General features: G+C 31.1%; 4 protein-coding genes across 4 annotated transcripts; 2 read left to right on the top strand and 2 right to left on the bottom strand.

The window, feature by feature from the left end:
- The first annotated feature begins 3,031 nt into the window (after positions 1 to 3,031).
- On the top strand, positions 3,032 to 3,964 carry LOC110643606 (transcription factor PRE4). Its single transcript, XM_021796066.2, has 2 exons — positions 3,032 to 3,258; positions 3,657 to 3,964. Exons 1-2 carry the CDS (start codon positions 3,145 to 3,147, stop codon positions 3,813 to 3,815), a joined length of 273 nt encoding a protein of 90 aa, XP_021651758.2. The 5' UTR covers positions 3,032 to 3,144; the 3' UTR covers positions 3,816 to 3,964.
- A 963-nt stretch (positions 3,965 to 4,927) lies between these two features.
- LOC110643603 (40S ribosomal protein S9-2) lies at positions 4,928 to 7,469 on the bottom strand. The gene is made up of 3 exons (XM_021796061.2): positions 7,328 to 7,469; positions 6,220 to 6,601; positions 4,928 to 5,318 (listed from the first exon to the last, which is right to left on the bottom strand). The coding sequence occupies exons 1-3, from the start codon at positions 7,353 to 7,355 to the stop codon at positions 5,135 to 5,137; spliced, it is 594 nt and encodes a 197-aa protein (XP_021651753.2). The 5' UTR covers positions 7,356 to 7,469; the 3' UTR covers positions 4,928 to 5,134.
- A 4,220-nt stretch (positions 7,470 to 11,689) lies between these two features.
- On the top strand, positions 11,690 to 15,683 carry LOC110643601 (microtubule-associated protein RP/EB family member 1A). Its single transcript, XM_021796059.2, has 8 exons — positions 11,690 to 12,189; positions 13,253 to 13,321; positions 13,423 to 13,509; positions 14,218 to 14,324; positions 14,442 to 14,584; positions 14,680 to 14,756; positions 15,021 to 15,134; positions 15,266 to 15,683. The coding sequence occupies exons 1-8, from the start codon at positions 12,082 to 12,084 to the stop codon at positions 15,383 to 15,385; spliced, it is 825 nt and encodes a 274-aa protein (XP_021651751.1). The 5' UTR covers positions 11,690 to 12,081; the 3' UTR covers positions 15,386 to 15,683.
- A 1,767-nt stretch (positions 15,684 to 17,450) lies between these two features.
- Positions 17,451 to 19,601, bottom strand: LOC110643602 (HVA22-like protein a). Its single transcript, XM_058132452.1, has 5 exons — positions 19,352 to 19,601; positions 18,960 to 18,986; positions 18,693 to 18,815; positions 18,005 to 18,251; positions 17,451 to 17,767 (listed from the first exon to the last, which is right to left on the bottom strand). Exons 1-5 carry the CDS (start codon positions 19,411 to 19,413, stop codon positions 17,705 to 17,707), a joined length of 522 nt encoding a protein of 173 aa, XP_057988435.1. The 5' UTR covers positions 19,414 to 19,601; the 3' UTR covers positions 17,451 to 17,704.
- Between the last annotated feature and the right edge of the window lie 272 nt (positions 19,602 to 19,873).

The following is a 19,873-nucleotide window of genomic DNA, read 5'->3' as shown; positions in this document are numbered from 1 at the left end:
CTGCAGACTACAGTTGTGTGTGCTTAATTATCCATAAGTTGGAATTGATCATTTTAGCATTTTCTCCATGTCGGAACTTGATGAAAATGAACCAGACAATAGAACCAATACAGCCTTTAGCTTTGAATTGGTAGTGGCCGTGTAGTGAGATTTTTTTTTTTTCCCCTAAAATTCGAATGTGGGCAGCACATGTGCAAGTGGTAGTGGTGAATGGTCAGTGAGATCACAAGGCTAAGCTCTCTAGGCTGCATTTCATTTTGATGTTGTATTTCCTCAACAGTATTCGCAGCTTCTCGATCTGGAAAAAGCATAACAAAACAACACGCATTATTATGTTTACTGATTCTTAAGGTTCTTGTGAAAATTGCACTATCATTTTCAAATTTACACTGTCTAATTTTAAAAAATTATTTAGTAATTTTATAAAAATAATTACTACAAGTTTGTTCTCATGTGAGAATATATTTAACGTTACATAGATCAAATATTTATTATGAAATTTAATTATAGTTAACATATTTATTATTTCAATTATAAATATATAATTGTACTTGTTTTCGCATGAGAATGAGCTTATAATATTTACACTTATTTATAAAATTTAATTTTAAGAAGCACTTACTTAAATTCATTTGTAAATATTTAAATTCTAAGTAAATGGGATAAGATACCTTAAAATTATATCCAATCTGGTTTCCCAAATAATGAGAAGTCAATATTGTGCAGCACAAGTATGTAAGTGTAACCGGAATCACTGACTTTGTTAACAGGATCTCTGCAGTATCAATTCTAGTCTAATTTTGGTTCAATCAAATCCAATGATTAAAAACTTAGAAATTTTTTTAACCTTTTATTCTGATTGTAATTTAAAATCGAACGGATTGATTTTAATCCAATTCTAATTTGATTCAAAATTAATTTTAATTAATTTATATTTAATTAATTTCAAATTAAATCGACCTAATTTCGATTATAATGGTCACTTGCCTGAATCTACTAGCATAACTATAACATATTATATTCTTTAAAAAAAAAAAATAAATAAAGCCTATAAGATATTAAGTACGGACTTGTAGTCCACATTGTGTGTCACGTGGTCAGCTACCAGAAATTTAAGGGCTAAATTGAAGGGTTGGCAAATGAGGCCAAAAAAACCACAATTATTTTGAGCCATTTTTCAAACACCTAAAACTGAGCCTTTCTTTTTTTTTTAATTTTTTTTTTCTCATGTGGTTGTATGTGTAGTTTAGTCACTCTATCTTCTCGTGTATGCATAGTCACATCAGAATTTAAGTCTCTTTTCCTTGCATCACAGATGACACATATTCTTGATTGTAAAAGACAAATGACCACTTGGAATTACTGTGAAATTTTGAGCAATCTTCTGGGTACCATAGTCTAATCTTTTTGTTTGTTACTATGCCATACAGGAGCTAAGTAGTTGCAGACTTGCAGGCCTATTGGTACCTAAAGAGATTCTGTAAGATCAAGTTGGTAGTCTTGCTAACCAACATATACAGCTGCTGCTGCTGCTTCTTCTGCTGCCAAGGAACTAAAGCCACTTCCGCATTTTAATCTCTCTGTTGCAGAATTGCCATTTTCTTGCAGGATGTTGCTCCTTTTTCATATGTGGGTTCTTCAGTTGTAGAAGAAACAATTTTCAGTGTGAAAAACAACTGCTTCCTTTATGCATAATAATTACATGTAGCAATTTGAGCAGTTGTATTTGAAATAGTAGATGCAAACATGGGTTGATGTTGGTGTTCATATGAGAGATTTTCATCTATTTTTTACTTTTTTACTAGTTTATTAGCTTAGCTGAATTCGAACTCAAAATCTCATAATTTTTAATACCATTAAACCAAAGTTCATTTTCAAACAAAACAGTTCACATCAATGCACTAAAAAAATAATGATTATATTAAAAACATGAGTACTTATAAGTTATTGTACATGCTTGAGTTCTATGGGTGAGAGATAAGGGTCAACTCTCATTGAGAACAAATTACTTTCCTCACAAGTCTAGTGATTTTGTCTTTGTCACCCAAGGCATATCATAATTTTTTTTTAATTGGTCTCGATAGAGACTTGAACTCGAGAATCAACAGCTCTAAAAACGATTTTAATATTATTGAGTTAAAACTCATTTATTAAAACATATTATAATTTACTAAATTGATATTTGGTATTAAAGTAAAAACTAACGTATTTATTTTTTTTAATTTTATTAGAGTGTATCAACTTTTATGTGTTCATAACACTTCTTTCAATCATTAAAGCTTCGCTAATTTTTTTTTTTTTTAAAGGGCAATTAGAATTTGGTGGTTCAACTAGAAATGGCATCAAAGATCAAAATATTGTTGAATGGAGTGAACCCAGAACAAAATTTTGTTTAGAGACAGGGAAAAGGCAATGGAAAAAACAGAAATGATCTGAGCCCAAAACAGAACTTCTTGACATAGGAAGGCAAAGGATAAAAATTGGTATAAACTATGCCCTCATTGTCCCCTAAAGCTAGCTAAAGTCTAGAGACAAGGCATCATCATTTTGGCAGCAAGTAGACATCCATAATTAGAATTAAATATATATATATATATATGATCAATTTTATATAAGTTTAATAGTTTTAAATTAAATATAAGTTTAATAGTTTTAAATTAAATATTTATATTAAGATTTATATCATTATTATTTTATTTATATGCATATTTTAATTAATTTTATATAAATTTTATTGTATATAATTAATTTAAGAATCGCTAAACTCGCTCTTATATAAAATTGAGTTTATATTAGTTAAAAGAAAGTCCTATTAGTGTGGGTATTTTGATTAATGTGCAACTAAACTAGGAAGCTGATAAGCTAATTGTCTTTTAGTAGACTAAATTTGTGAAGGACCTAATTGATTTTATGTGGGCCCATTAAGTGCCGAAATGAGGGACCTAATTATGTTTATCTAAATCATTAATGTCCTTGTTAATGTGTTTGTCCAACTAACTTGTGTCCAAGCCTCCTCTCTTGAACTCTTTTTAAGCTGTGCTATTGCCTGCCATTCCAACTTCCCCCTAGTGGCTGCTGAGTGCGGATAGTAGCAAATAGCAAAGCACTGAAAGAAAGCAAGCAGCCAAGCACAGATTTTCAGCCATGTCTAGCAGAAGATCATCAGGAGCCACAAAAATCACTGAAGATGAGATTAATGAGCTGATCTTGAAACTACAAGCATTGCTACCCCAGCTTAATCAAAGGCAGTCCTCCAGGGTATAGGCTAGATTCTTTTTTTTTCTTCTTCTTCTTTTTATCTTCACTTCTTTAAGACTCCCATTAACTTATTTCCACCAAAGAATGGATTTACCTTAATTTGCAACTTTCCTTCAGGACACATTAGTGTTAGACAAGGGTGTGGTTCACTGTTCAATCTTGTCTTCTGTTGAACACATTACAATACAGACATTTTCGACATTAGACAGAGCATACCATGCAAGTTCCAACCTATGCATGTACACGAAGACTCTGAATTCTCATACGCACCATGTTCGAAATGCATGGATAAATATAGAACTATTTAACTCGAGTTAAAAACTACTAAATAAAATGCATGCAGCAAAGCCTACTGTGATTTTGTAATTCTGAGCAGGGATTTTTGTGCTTTGTTATAGGTATCAGCATCCAAAATTTTGAAGGAAACATGCAGCTACATCAGGAAGCTACAAAGAGAGGTGGATGACTTAAGTGAAAGACTATCTCAGTTGCTGGATTCTATGGACATCACTAATATCGACATAGAATCCCTTATTATGAGTATTCTACCACAATAATACAAGTTTTACTCAATACCCTCCTCCTTCTCTTCTTTTCTATGCATATGCTGATATGGAATTATGATGCTAGCTAGCGTGTATTTTCTTGTATCAATTTCTCAACTACATGCTTAATTTGATAAGCATGCAGCTTTTTGTTCCGCTAATCTCTGTCTTATTCTTCTCCTGCTTTGTCTTTATTATGATGGCTAGCATTCTTCTGCTAATTATTGGCATTGGGCCCCAGATCTTAATCTTGATTTATGTTCGCCTACTATCAAAGAAACAAAATAAGATATAGATGTGGTTGGCACACAAGGGTATAAAATAACAGTAATTATCTAATCATGGTTTTGTCGTCAAATGTTCATTTTCGGGAGATTTTTCAACTGATGGCATTTCTATTATTAGGCATTAGCTTCAGGGAAGGGAATCGATGGGGTTAGAGAAGTACAGATGGCAAATTCTTGCTCGGATGTGTTGTTGAAAAGTTCAAATTCTGCAACTACCCTGAATTTTTAATATTGAGTGTGAAACTAGATCTTCAGATCATCTGGGTTTTCGGGTCAAGGCAACCCTGAACTTACTTAAGCTATCAGCTATGGCACACTTACAGGCACTTTTCGAAGATTGGTAAGCGATCAAGCTGTTAATTTGTTAGATGAGGGCAATAAATCAGCTCTGCCACTTGGACACTCGAAGCCTATTTTATACTCAATTTTTTTCCCATTTTCAACTTTGCTGGAAGGAATTCAGTAGGCAACAAAGCACACAACAGAACATACTAAACAGGGATATTCACTCCAATGTAAAGCTCAGAGCTCAAATTACATAAATTCAATTCAACGGCCCTTAGGATAAAAGTGAAATGCAATGGTAGAGAACAACTGAACAACTTTGCGGTGAATCTTTTTTTCAGTTATTAAAAGAAAAAAATAAATGGAAAGCCTCTGCATGAATTGATCAAGTCATGAAATAACAAGATTGAGCCTCCTGACCTGCTAGGATGCCAACAGATATCTGGCTTTACGCAATAGATTCTAAGTTTCCATGCCATTAACAAAGACCTTAGCTAATTAGACATCGCAACACATATTCAATGACCAGCCAGTTATGTTGGGGGAAAAAAATGATAATAATCCTCAGCCCAGGTCATAGCTACATAATTCATCACAAAACAAAACCAATATCAAAGTTCAAAAACGAAACCATTTGTGCAATAATATTTCTTCAAAAAAAGAAAAGAAAAAGAAAACACTAGCCCCTTGAAAGGTAACAACAAAACTAGCTGAGATGGTAGAGCATAGTTTCTAATAGCATGGTCCTAAACTCGTGACTCACTCCTCGTCTTCCTCATCTCCATCTCCGCCAGAAGCCTTCTTGCTAGCTGCTCTCTGGTTCTTTCTCTTCACTCTTCCAGGACGCCCACCACCAAATGGACTAGTCAAGGAGAAATCAATGTGCTTCTGTGAATCAACCCTCACCATAAAAGATGGGATGTTCACCACCTGCCTTCCAACCCTGCCAACCCAAAAATTTTGAGGATATAGCATATTTCGTAAATGGCTGTATCATCCTTCTACAATAAAAGGCAGCCAAAATATTTTCAATACAAGTCAACATTTATGTTGATGACAATAACTAAACTGCATTTCAAAACATCAGGGAATTTATCTATAAAACCGATTCTTCCAAACATGATTAGAACATCAGCACTTTGGGATGACAAAGAATTTTTTTAAAAATAAGTTCCAGATTTCTAACAGGGCCAGCATGAACATCAATACATGTACTGAACCAAACGCCTTAACTTCCCAAATCTTAATCTGGGCCCAAGCCAGTATTTTAGCAACATGAAATTCAAGCTGCTTCCTAATCATCTGTTTCCCCCATTTTTGATAATCAGTGGAGAGATTTGAACAGCAAAATTCCACTTCAACACATCGCATGGCTGTGGTCTTTACAAACAAATGCTATTCAGTCAAGTCCCAAAGCTAGGCGAATAAATAAAAAATTGGCATACCTTGTGATAGCTTTGCATTGCCCCCCTAACACATAATATCACTCCTTTCAAGTCATTGCAACACAAAAGAGCTAATAATCACCATATTTACAGTTTAAGACCTATTAATACAGTGCCATCATCACATAATCCATCAGATCAGATATAACTACCATCATCATGCCTAACACAATAACACTTGTGCAATGGCCAGTACCAATTTCATCAAAGTATACTCCAATGATTCTGTCAGAAAAATATTGAGTCTAGAGCTCACAATTTTGTAACTTGACTGGAAATGTAAACCTTTACAATCAGTAGTAGAAGATATAGATGGCTAAATTATTAAAATCCACAAAGCAACAGGCAACATCTCAACAAAAAATGAAAATGACATACTTTTATTATCCATAAACTCACCTGATATGCCTCTGCCTGATAAGCACCCGAGCGTGGTGGATGGACTTTGCCATACCAGACTTGAACACAAGTGTTTGCAGGCGGCGCTCAAGGAAGTTCTCCACTGTCAAGGCCAATACATAATCAAGCTTGTTCTGACTCTCATCTAATAGACCATAGCGGTTCATCCTGCGGAGAAGAGCTTCACCCTCAAAGATGCGGCGAGGGTTCTTCTCATCAAGAGTCAAAAGCATTCTAGCAGCATTACGGATACGACTCAGTGCATATTGGACTCTCCACAGCTCTCTCTTGCACCGCAAACCATACTCTCCGACCAACTTCAGCTCTGCATCCAATCGCTCCTTCTCATAGGGACGACGGGGCTTCTTAAATGTCTTCCCATCTATTTATTCAGAAATATAACACAAAATCAATTATCATATATCATACATATATATATATGCTTGGAGCCTGTTTGGAACTAACAAGGAGCAGGGGAAGCAGGGCTTTTTAGGTTGCAAAAGACTAGGTAAGCCCAAAATGCTTAATCAAGCTTCACATATAACTACATATGATGGAAGTTTTTATTTGATTGGATCAAAAAACTCCAAACCAAAAAATTTACAGCTTCAAAACCAATTTACCTATTATTGCCCATCACTTCGTCAGCAACTAAAAGTAACATGAAACCTTAAAGCCAAAAAAAGTTAACTATTCAGCATTCTGATGAACAAACACCTTTACTCAAAGTGCAAAACAACCATTTTAGCCTAGTCGTGAATCAAAAGCAAATAAATAAACAAATAAATAAATAGATCTAGGCGTGGCACTTCCTTTCCCTTTGTTTTCCACAATTTTCTCAGCAACCAAACAACACATAAGCCAGTTTAAAAAATAAAATTAGACCAGCAACTTACGGATCAACCACAAAATTTAAAAAAATAAAAAATAAAACCAACACCACACACAGAGAGAGCTTTACACCAAAAATATCAAAGTACACGATTATCACAGTAAATCCTTCACTCGTAGAAGAAAAAATTGCTACACTAATTGCATACATGTAATTTAGTAGAAAGAAAATGTACACACAGAGGTAGAGGGAGAGGGAGCGAGAAGGAAAGCTTACAGTTGCGATAAAAGGAAACGTGCACCATGGCTCTGCTCCAAAGGGGGCCGTTTCTATGACAGAGCTTTTGGTCTCTCACTAGGCGTTACGTCCCAGAGAATGAACGTTTATAAAGCAAGGAAACCATAAAACCCTAATGCCAGTTTCTCTCACACTGATTTGTCTAATGGGCTTCGTTTCAGGCACGGCCCATTAACTGTCCTTTAGTTCATTTCCAAAGTGGGCAGCCCATTTAATCAGCCCAAAATCAAATTCTCCCCGCTTTTTTTTTTTTTTTTATAAATCAATTCCTCCTAATTCCTTAAGTTAGGCCTTTTTTCTTTTTCAATATTCAAGATGTTAATTTTTTTAAATTCTATAAAACTCAGCCATCCAATTTAAATAATAATAATAGTAATTATTATTATTATTATTATTATTATTTATCAAGCAAGGTTCTATCCAGAGAAATTTAGTTATCAAAATTCAAAATTATTCTTCAGAATTACTTTTTCAATAAAGTAATTTTTTTGGACAAATGATATTATGAATTTAATATGATTATTTTTTTGTAATATATAATTTTTTGTTTAATTGGATTATGAGATAAAGTACTATATCCTTAATTTAAATATATTTTATGAATATATAAATGCATTTAATATTAAAAAAATTAAAGAAAAATATATTTTGCTTAGAAAATATAATTAAAAACAAAGTTTAAAAAAGGATAAAAAATATTTCCTTAGATTAATTTTTAAAATTATAAAATTAAATTTTAATTTCTGTTGAAATTTAAAGGAAAAAAAAAACTCTTAAAAATATTTTTGTAATAATTATTAATATTTATAAATAAGAAAAAAACCATTATATCATTGAAAACTCACACGAAATAATGGTTGTCCATAGCCATAAGAGTTCTGCATTGTATGACAAAGAAAGATGTTGAAAGACAAGACTGGATTGAGGAATCTTGTAGAGACACAAATGAAATGGGTACAACTTTCTGTCTTCACATTGAAGCCCTAGACTTCTGCAAGCTTTAGTTTCATGGCTTAAAGCACACTTCACATCTGCCATCTCTTTGGCTTAAGTAACTTTACATCTTTTGCATCTTTAATTTTCACACTACTGTTTTAAAGTTTTTACCTTTTATATTATATAATTAATAAATAAAAGCATCTTACATCTACACATTATAGTACCTTTTAATTCCTTAAAGTGCCCTTATTACAAATTTATTGTAGTGGTGAGCAAGGTTACTAGGAATTCAATGCTTGACCAAAATAATATTAGAAATTCAAATCTTAATTGGACTTAATTATATTATTTTTTTTATTTTTATCAATTTCAATTTTATATATTTTTTATATTATATTTCAAAATTAGTCAAACCAACAGACTTTCTTATATAATACTTTTAAAATTAGTCAAATCTAACACCAAGAAAATAATTTTATTAATGCTAGTCTTCAAAATTAGTCCAATCCAACACCAATACGACCACATTAATGTTAGGGACTTGCTACCACTTTTCTTATAATTTAATAGCATTTTTTAGAATTCTATAAATTATTTAAAAAAAAAATGGAATTATCGAGTTTTAATTTTTTTCTTAAATCATGAAATAAAATTTTTATTCTTAATATCGTGGCATATAAATACAAATAAGGGTTTTAAAAAAGAAACGCCTAATGGCAATTGGCAGTAAAGCAAGAAGTCACATCCTGGGATGAGGCTGAAAGAGACCGAGTGCATCTATTCTTCAACGTTATCCTTTGGTGTTTTACAGGTAAGGGTTTTTTCTTTTTTGATGGAAAATATGAATGAGATTCTTCCATACTCACATGCACAAACAAGGATCTTCGAGGCTACTGCTAGCTATAGGTGTGTGGTGGTGACATTGACTCACTTCACATGCATTAAATAGGGTTTTGCATATGATTCGAGTAGACAAATTATAATGACTGAAAAATTAAAAACTAATATTTTTACAAATTAAATTGATTTTTTTTTTAAATTCAAGTTGGTTTGATGGATTATTTTGAAGTAAAATTTTAAGAAGATTATCAAAAAATATTTTAAGATGTCACCCATTTTATTTCAAGACCGATAATTTATTTGGTGATAAAGTGATATTTAAGATTTCATACTATTATCAAAACGCAATTTAATTTATGAAAATTTTAATTTTTAATTTTTCATTTATTAAATTATTAATTTTTCAATCCACATCAGTAATTTTTTGATGAAAAGTAAATGAAAATCATTTTTATTATTGGTGAGAGATTTTAGAGTATCATTTTATTACAATGTAAATCAAAAATTTTAAAATAAAAATGAATAAAATCACAATTCTTGGAAAGAATACTCGTAAAATTATAAAATATTTTTTTTATAATTTCTCTTAAAATTTTTAAATGCGGAGAGTGACGTTTATGTAAATTCCTAGTTTCAATTTCTTTCGTCAAAATATAAACAACGGGATCAAGATCCGTATGAAGATTGAAAAAAAAAAAACTATTAAAACAGAATTTGATAGAAATTCAACTATTAAAAGAGGAAATCAATAATACTAATTTTTATATTATAAATAATAAAATCAATGTTATTATTCAAAGCAATGAACATCATTAAAATATAAAAGAAAATATATGAAAAATTGTAAAGAAGATAAATAAATAAACAGATGCAATGAAAAAAAAAACGAATAAAAAGGAAAGCTAAGAGAATAAGATTTGACAAAATAAAAAAAAAAAAAATTCTTAACCAAATAAAAAAAAAAAAAAGAACTAAAAAAAATTTAAACTAAAATGATTTTATTAGATTTTTCAATTATAATCAAAATTTACTCATTTCTAATACAAAATGTATACAAAATTTTTTGAGGTATGCTTTGGTTATCCCCAGCAGACATCCCAACTGCAATACACAAGAGTCCATTTTGCATAGTAGCCTTGAAATTACAGGTCACATGTATATAAGATATAAATTCTATTTATTCAATCATAGATTACTTATCAGAAGATATGGTGATAAATTTCGATGTTTAGATTAATGCTTTGTTTGTGGTGACTGGTGAGCAATGCTCTTTATCTATGGAGACTGATGCAACTCATGCTTATCTCCATAAACTGGATTTATCATATTAGTAATATGTTTTTTAATCACAAAATTAATTAGACTAGTCAAATGTAATTTATTATTAGTGTATTATTTTTTTTTAAATACCACTAAACTATACTCATTCAATGATATGTCATTTATTATTGTTTTTATTTTAATTATTATTTAGTATGTAATTATTAAAATTCAAACTCCTTGTTTCATGTATTATAAAATAAAAATATTGAATTATTAACTTATTTCGCGAATAAAATTATTTATTATTCTTGAGATTTTGATAAATAAATGTTAATTCTCAATTTTAATAAATATTTTAGTTAATAACTTACCACTCAATTTTGAAAAACATGTTATTGCTTAATAACATTTATTGGTGTAGAAATAATTGATATGTTATAAAAAAAAAAATAGATTTAGGCAAAGAAGGGAAATGACTTGAATTTCTTTTTTCTTAAAAGAAAAATTAGATTCGTTAATATTAAACGTTAAAATTTTGTTTGAAAAATATCAACCATATTATATAATAAGAGAAATTTTTAAGCAACTTAGCATGTCACATTATGTATATTGATTAAATTAATAAAATTATTTTATAATAATATAATTATAAATAAATATAAATAATTTATCATAAAAAATAATTTATATATAAAAAATATTTTTTATTATTTAATTATAATATTTAACTAATATATATTTTCATATTTTAATAACATTGTCAATATCAAAAAAATAACTTTCTCTTATGAGAAAAATAAAATGAAAATGATTTAAAAAATATTTATCTTAATTTATAAATGATCAAATTAGCTTATAAACTTTAAAAATAAATTAATCTATTTATTTATATGATTTATAAACTAAAAAATATAAGTTAGGAGAATGTAATTTTTTATTTTGATACTTATAAATTAATTTAACAATATTTTACTATATTATATTTATTTAACTATTAAAATTTTATCATAAATCTTATTTAATATTTTTTTAATTATTTTTTATTAAATATTTAACTTATAAATATTTTAACTATACATATAATTATTTAAAATTTTAAATATTTATAAACTTAAATAAATTGATTTTATTAGTTAAATCAAACAATATTTTAATTTTTACTAGACTCATTTTTTTGTATGCAAAAATTTTAAAAATATTTTTCACATAAAATATTTTTATAAATAATAGGATTAACAGAATCTATTTAAAATTTTCTATGTAAACATGGGCCGGTTGTTGACAGCTAACCAAAAGCATTACTTGCATTTGTCTATTTCTTCAGTTTCTCTCCCACACCATTCATTTCTCTGTGTTTCGGTTTATAAAATCACACATTAAATTCTATTTCGAAAATAAGAACCCCTAATATCATGGTCTCTCCCCTAATCTCTCCTTTCCATCCAATCTAAATATTCTACATTCTCATCCCCATTTCTTCTTCTTCTTCTTCTTCTTCTTCTTCTTCTTCTTCTTCTTTCTCGCTTTGTGTTTGTTCAAGTTTTGTCCTTCTTGAGTTCAGTATTATAGGAAGAGACAAAATTTGGGTTTTATTTTTTTTGTTTGTTTATAGTTTTTTGCTTTTGTTTGTGGGATAGAGAGAGTAAGAGAAGGGGCAGAGAAGCACAGAAAAGTAACAAAACAAAGAAGAAATGGCTTCGAATATAGGGATGATGGATAGTGCGTATTTTGTTGGAAGGAATGAGATATTGACGTGGATCAACAATAGGCTTCAGCTCAATCTCACTCGCATTGAAGAGGTTCCTCTTTTTAAATTTTCTGGTTTATTGCCGGTGTTCTTTCAGTGGATTATGTTGTTGCTTGTTAAATTTTGGATTTTTATCTAATTTGAGGGGTGCTGCCTGTGATTTTGTGTAGTTTTAGGAATTCTGGGCATGCATTATAAGTGTTTCCAAGCAAATATATATATTTTGCTTTAAAATGGGTTCTGTTTTCCGGAAAAGCTGCCTTAGAACATTCATTCATCTTTCTTATGAGCTTGCGTTTTCATTTTCCCAAGTACTAAATAGAGAATTACTATTATCTTTTTCCGGGTTACATTCTTTCCCTAATTTTATTCCTCTGTTTGGAAACTACTAGAATTTTGTAAGAATTCAATTCCTTTTGTAAATTCTCACGTTTGGAATGAAATTAAAAAAGAAATAGAAACCAGATTGTCCGAGAATGAGTTCTCTTCTTGCAGGTGATTTATTCCAAAGGAAGCCATTGTGTTTATATGCTACCCTACTTGATTTTTGTTTATTGGTCTTTCATCAAAATGTTACAAGGCGCTGCTTTTAACTGTCCAATTATGGAAGTGGAATTTTTGTGAGAAAAGTACAATTGATCTAGACGATTGTTGATATTTTTTCATGCTTTCTGGCATTGCCTAATTTGAAAAACGTTGGCTTGAGGGGTAACTTTCATGGGTTAGATTAAGTTAGCTATTAGCATTACATGGTATTAACTTCTTTATGGATAGCGGTTGTGAAAGCTAAGAAATTTATTATCACGGGATAGATGCTTTTTCATCTTTACAAAACCCTCAACTGAATTTGTAGAATAACCTTATTGGATATAGTGGAAAATTGTTCTGGTAAGATCCCATTAGAAGTTCCCATAACAGTACAGTTCACTTGATGATCATGAATTATTTAGCTGATATCACAGGGAAGTACCCACTATTTACTTATTCTTTCTTGGAACTAAAAAAGTGCAAGGAATGAGACATTTTAAAATTTTAATGATGATGAAGTTAGTGTTTTCGTATGCTTTCCTCTCCTCGTGGTCTGATTCTGATAGAGGACTGGCATTTTTGGCTAGGCTGCATCTGGTGCTGTGCAGTGTCAGATGATGGATATGACTTATCCAGGAGTTGTTCCGATGCACAAGGTGAGAAGATGCTCTCATGCCTTCATAACCGCCTTGTTTATTTTGTCAATTTTTTTAATGATGGAATAGCTTCACCTGGGTTTCAATGTGGTTTATTATAGGTGAATTTTGATGCAAAAACAGAATATGATATGATCCAAAATTACAAGGTTCTGCAGGACGTATTCAACAAATTGAAAATTGAAAAGGTAAATTACATTTTCAAATTTAATCTGAATTTGATGCGCATCATTTGATCTCAATTTCATTTCTCATGCAAAGCATTAGACTCATAAGTGAGTCCACAACAGGAAGTTTGCAATATATCAAAGATGAGATTGTAGTTTCTTTCCTTAGAAACATTTGGAATTTTTTTTACACGATTCCATGTTTTTTGCAGTGCTAGATTTTTCAATGTAGGAGATTCTTGTTGCTTCAGCGATATCAAATTTAAGCTTAGAAATTGGAAGATGACTCTGCTAGTTTGGTTTAATCCAATGAAATAAAAAAATTTATGAATGTTTTTCCTTGGCATTATATCAAATTCTGATGCTATTATATGTGCAGAAGCTTGTGTAGCAACACTGTGATTGAGGATATTGTGTCAACAAATTTAAACTTAGAAATTGGAAGATGACTCTGCTAGTTTGGTTTAATCCAATGAAATAAAAAAATTTATAAATATTTTTCCTTGGCATTATATCAAATTCTGATGTTATTATATATGCAGATGCTTGTTTAGCAACACTGTCATTGAGGATATTGTGTCAACAAATGAATTGATTGTTTCTCCGTTAGTTATAGACTTATAGTGTCAGCATTTTATTTTGGAAGCAGGCTTCGCAAGTTTTATTCTAATATTAGGGCTTAAAATTATATTTTTATTTACATTGCTTTCCTTTTGGTTTATATGGCAGCATATCGAAGTTAACAAGCTTGTTAAAAGCCGACCTTTGGACAACTTAGAGTTCTTACAATGGTTGAAACGATACTGTGATTCTGTAAATGGTGGCATCATGAATGAGTTTGTTGCTTTCTTTTGCATTGTCATCTTTACATTATGTTGTATTCTTTAACCATAATTTTTTGGTATTATCTTAACCTTGAACATATATTATTGCTTATTTAATGTTTCTTATAGGAACTATAACCCTGTGGAACGGAGAATTAAGGGTGGAAAGGACCGTAGCTCCAAGGGTAGTTTGAAGACTGCAAAATCACTGCAATCGAACAATATGCACAATTCTGCCTCTGGCGACCCATTTGGCCTGAGTAAAATGTCTGGTTAGTTGCATTGTAAAACATTTTGTTTGTTGTGCCCCACATTGTTATTTTATTCCTTTTCAGTCCTGCTCATTGTTTGATGCACATTACTAAAGGACCAAAGCAAGGGAGGGGAAGTGCTGTGAGAGGTGGAGCTAATTCTTCAGCAGAGATAGAGACTTTGTCCAAGGAGGTATCCAGCACTATTTTCAAAACATGAGCAGGTTTTCTAGCTTGAATTTCATAACATGAGCAGGTTTCATTTCCCTTGGCTTTTGTGTTTATGATGGTCATCAATGCAGATTTTTTTTTTTTCAGTGGTCGAGGATTATGTACTAGACAAGATGAAATATCTTTAAGTTATTTAAAAATTTTCAACTGATATTGCTTTTCCTTCTGTACGCCCGCAATATTGAATTTTATGCTTTGAGTGCTAAATTTTGTTGTGTATTTGCAGATCGCTGACCTCAAGCTCTCTGTGGACCAATTGGAAAAGGAAAGAGATTTTTACTTTGCAAAATTAAGGGATATAGAGTTACTTTGTCAAACTCCTGAATTGGAGGATCTACCAGTAAGTTTTCTGTACGCAAGATTGTTCAAATTTTATTTATATAAATGAGACAGACAAGCATGATTAGTGAAATTAACGTGGTGTGCAAGGGGTTGCATGTTCAATTTATGGCTTTGTTTATATGCTTGCAGATGGCTGTTGCAATCAAGAAGATATTGTATGCTGCTGATGCTAAGGAATCTGCACTTGAAGAAGCTCAGGAATATTTGTATGAAGCGATGAATAATGGGGAAGCTGAAGATGAGGCCTGAATTTTGATTAGCAATGTATGATGTTGCCTAGGAAAAGGGATGACACTTTCAGGGCATCTTGGTTGCATTGATCGCAGGATACTTGTGATCTTTCGTTGTGCTCTAGACTTTAAAACTTTTTGAAAAAGGTAAATGTAGTCTTTCTGGAGGTTATAACTAATCTCTGAATGATAACAGCAGCAGCAGCTGCTGCTTTACTTTCTTTTGCATATATTATGAGGTTTTGTTGCTTTCCCATGTAACCAGCACATTGTTCACATTGGTTTTAACATCAATTCCAGGGATTACAGATGCCAAAGTGTTGTCTTCTTGAAATATTTTTCAAGTTTTCCACAATATACTTGTATCCTGGGGTTTTAAGATCCAATTAGGGATAAGGGCAGCAAAGGGTTGCTCATTTTTTCTTTTAATCCAATTCCTATCTAGGTTGAGGTTGGTTTACCATCGCATCAACCATAACTGAATCAAGAGACAGATTCTTCAATTTTGAGCCTTGTTTAGTTCAAATTCTCTATTCAGAAGTAACTTATCCTTACTGGTGAGTAAATGAAATTGTTTTTGACTTTTTAAAAAGTTGAGATAAAATGCCGACCAAACAAACTGGTTAATCATCCCAACCAAACAAAGATATATGCACGCATTTAATTTGAGATTAGTTTTGCTCTTCTTAGCTCAAGGATAATGGCCGCATTTAGGAGCATAGCAGTTAACAAGGATCACACTAAGTTTTTTCAAAATATGTGTTATTAGCAGAAAAATCAAAATGTTTTAGAGAAGTAAATGAAGTAAAATTATTTTCAAAATTACAATTTTAATTAAAATTGAATAAAAAATACATAGAAATTACGAAGGATCAAAGTACTTTCATGAACGCATTAATTTTTAATTCTCTATGTTTTTTTTTTTACCTTCATGCTAGTTTTTACAAAACAGAATTTATTTTAATAATAATAATAATAATAATAATATAAATTAATAAATTCTAATTCAATAATGTAAAGAGTAAAATAAAAAAAATTAAAAATAAAATAATCATAAAAACCCTTTGAAATGGGCTGCAATTGCAATGATTCAGTTAAATGACAAATTTATCCTTACTCTTGTGCTCCCTTTAGTGGGCATGGCGTGTTTGGGCTTCATGGTTGGACACAATGGCAATTAACACATTTTTATTTTTATCTTATGTTTTTCATTTTGTTACTGTTAACATACTGTTTGATTGAATTTCATTCCACAAAAATTTTGTGAAATTTAATTTAATTTTAGATAAAATTTATTTTAAATAAAATTTACTGTTTAATGTGATATAATTTAAAATATAAAATTTAATTAAATTTTAATATTTTTCTAATTAAAATTTATTTATTTTCTTTTTCTAAATTATATTTAATAAAAATAAATAAAATAATAATTTTTTATTTTATAAATTTTTTTTTATACCTATTGAATTTATAAAAATTAATAATACATTAATAAATATAAAATAAATCTATTATAAAAATTAATAATACATTAATAAATATAAAATAAATCTATCTTGTGAAACAGAATTCAACCAAACAAAAGAAAATGTTTCAGAGATTACCATTCCCTTCTTCAAGAAGTTGTCTTCTTGAAGAAAAAAGCGGTTTTTTTTTTAGCTGCCGTCGCCTTTTTTTTTTTTTTTTACCGGTAGTTCTGTCCTTTTAATTATTAAAGGTAGTTTTATGATTATATTAATGGAATTTCTTTATCTTTGGAAAAAGATATGAATTAGTTATAGCACATATAAAGGTGCTATTTATGAGAAATACTTAAACAAATAGTTAAACGAAGTTATAATTAAAAAAGAATAATATTATCACATAGAATAAGAATACAATTCTATGAATCACAAATATAAAAATGTAATTATGAGTGGAGCACATACTTCAGTCCTTTATTATATATAAGAATCATACCACATAAAAAGTTAATGCTTGATTTTGGAACCCAATTCCCACACCCTCACATTCTAGTAAATGCATCCATCATTACACATTTATGTGTTTGCGCAAAAAGCGGTTGTAATAGTTTCAGCCAAGACTAGCGAAGAATTGATGCATGATATCTTTAAATAATACGTGTCTTTTAGTTCCATGAGAAAGGTCTATGTGCAGGGTTCAAAAATGAAAAAAGAAACAAAATGACAGGCAAGTACATATTGTAACATTATAACATCCAGTTTCCTACACGAAAGAAAACTCTTGTTTTGGCTACGAAGATAAGCCCAAAACTCTAGTCAGAGTCATATCCAACGAAAATGTACCAGGTAACTGAGCAAATTGAGAGTTGCAAGCCTTAATATCTATAGTCCTCATTGAAGATTGTGTTTGGGTAACGGCTACTCCTGGACTTATCAGCCTGCAAACCAACGAGGAGCAAGGAAAAAAAATGGGTACATTAGATTACTTGATGACATTTACGACATGTACTCTTAGAAAGAAGAATATTTAATCTGCCACAGTTACTGTCAATTAGGGAACAGGCCTGATCTATGTAATCAATTGGCTTCTCATTACAACTCACTCTTAGAATCAGTTAGTTCCCAGAACGAGTATTTAAGGATGAAAAACCAATCATTAAGACTTCAAGGCATACCCTGTGAATCAGCTTCTCCAATGCTTCAGTCCCATTCTCTTCAATGTATCTCTCAGCAGCAGTTAAAATGTCATCTGGCTTTCTGAAGACATCCTGCTTTCTTGGGATGTACCAGATATTAATGGTTTGTTGTGGGTTAACAAAGAGAGGTCTCACTAAGTGCTCATAAACATATGCAGCGCCACTGAAGTATGGGATCACCAACCAGCATGTGAGAATGAGCTTCGCATATGACCAGATTGGTATCCTGCCATTACAGATATAGAAAATTCCAGCAACGCAATAACAACTTATCCACTTGATGCATTTCAACTCTTGGTGAAATTACCAAAACAAAGGCAAAATTTCAGATTATTTGAAAAATTTTTATTTCACGATGAAAGAATATATTGAATTTGCAGTTTTGCATCAAACACCAATATCATAGTTAATCACATGTGCCCTTCAGAAATAAGAGAAATTAGGGCAATAAATTTACTACTAAATTCTACTGACAAAACATTAAAAAAAAAAAAAAAAAAGCACATTTAGGATCGATTGAGATTGGATATATATAGACTCCAAAATATATCCAAATGCAAATTTGAATGCAGTTCCTACTTTTAGCTTTCAAAATTCTCTAACAATGATGCATATAACAAAGAGAAAACAAGTATATTACATGGTCAAGAGCAAAACAACTCCTTACCATTCAATGACTTTGGCGAAGGTGAGCTCGAAGAGTGTAATCATAGAATAAAGGACCCAATAAGTAAGCCATTGTTGATCATCAACAGGAGATTTGGTCTCAATTGCCCTAACTGAGGCATATCTGCCAAAAATGGAAATTAAATAACCATAATAAGAAATTAAATAACCATAATAACTATGTAAATTTCAGTCTCGTCACCCACACCAATAAAATCTACTATGAGAAAAATTTGAAAAAAGAAAGGAGAGATAGAATGCCACTTACAGAGGATAAACAAGACTAACAACAGGCCTGCAGATTAAACAAAATTAGAAATTAGTTAAGAATCATATTCTCACCCATTGGCAACGATCAATGTCTTTAATCCATCTTTATAATTACTCTTCTCTCATTTTTGATATAAAAACAATTTTTTTTAAAAGAAAAAAGAAAAATTAAGTGTTCGACTGGTCTCGATAGCTCAAAGTCTCCAATTTTTTAGCATCCTGGTAAAACTATCGAACAGGGTCCAACAAAATCCTTCTTTTAGTCACTACCTTAACCAAAACCCAGACTTAATGCTGCATTTGACTTTGTTAAGCAATTAGATTCAATCGAATAGGTAAAATAGGCACAATGAGAAGAATAAGGAGGAGAAGAGTGAGAAACAAACGCACCCAGCAAGAACATCAAAGTTCTTGAGAAGCACCTTGAGGAAGCTTCCAGCTCCAGATCCCATCTCCCTCGCCGATCCCTCTCCTAAAATGCAGTGTGCTTTTTCCTTGTCTTCCTTCTTGTTCTTATTTTTCAGTTTCTGGATGTCGCAGCAGACAAGTATGTTACAAGCCAAGACTGAGACGAGCAGAGTAAGAGAAAGGGAGGAACATGCCAAAAGGCCGGTGGCTAGCCTACTAGCTAGTGCACCGTAGAGTTAACTAGTCCCTCCTATCAATCCGTCAAATTGCGGAGGTGTATTGATCGTCCTCCGTATTGACCGTTTATCACGGGTAGGCTCACCCTGCTTAATTTTTGTTGGAGCGATTGGATTTGGTACTACGGACAGACCCTTCCATGCATAAAATCACAAAATTGCCACCCCCTGCCCGTGGTAAGTGTGAAGAACAAGAAGCTTATTATTACGAGGTTTGGTTGCAAAATGCAATTATAGTGCGAAAAATATTTGGCAGATGAATGATCAA

This window comes from Hevea brasiliensis, chromosome 13 (assembly GCF_030052815.1).
Source record: "Hevea brasiliensis isolate MT/VB/25A 57/8 chromosome 13, ASM3005281v1, whole genome shotgun sequence".
Classification (NCBI taxonomy): Eukaryota; Viridiplantae; Streptophyta; class Magnoliopsida; order Malpighiales; family Euphorbiaceae; genus Hevea; species Hevea brasiliensis.
This window is presented reverse-complemented; position numbering and strand designations above follow the sequence as displayed.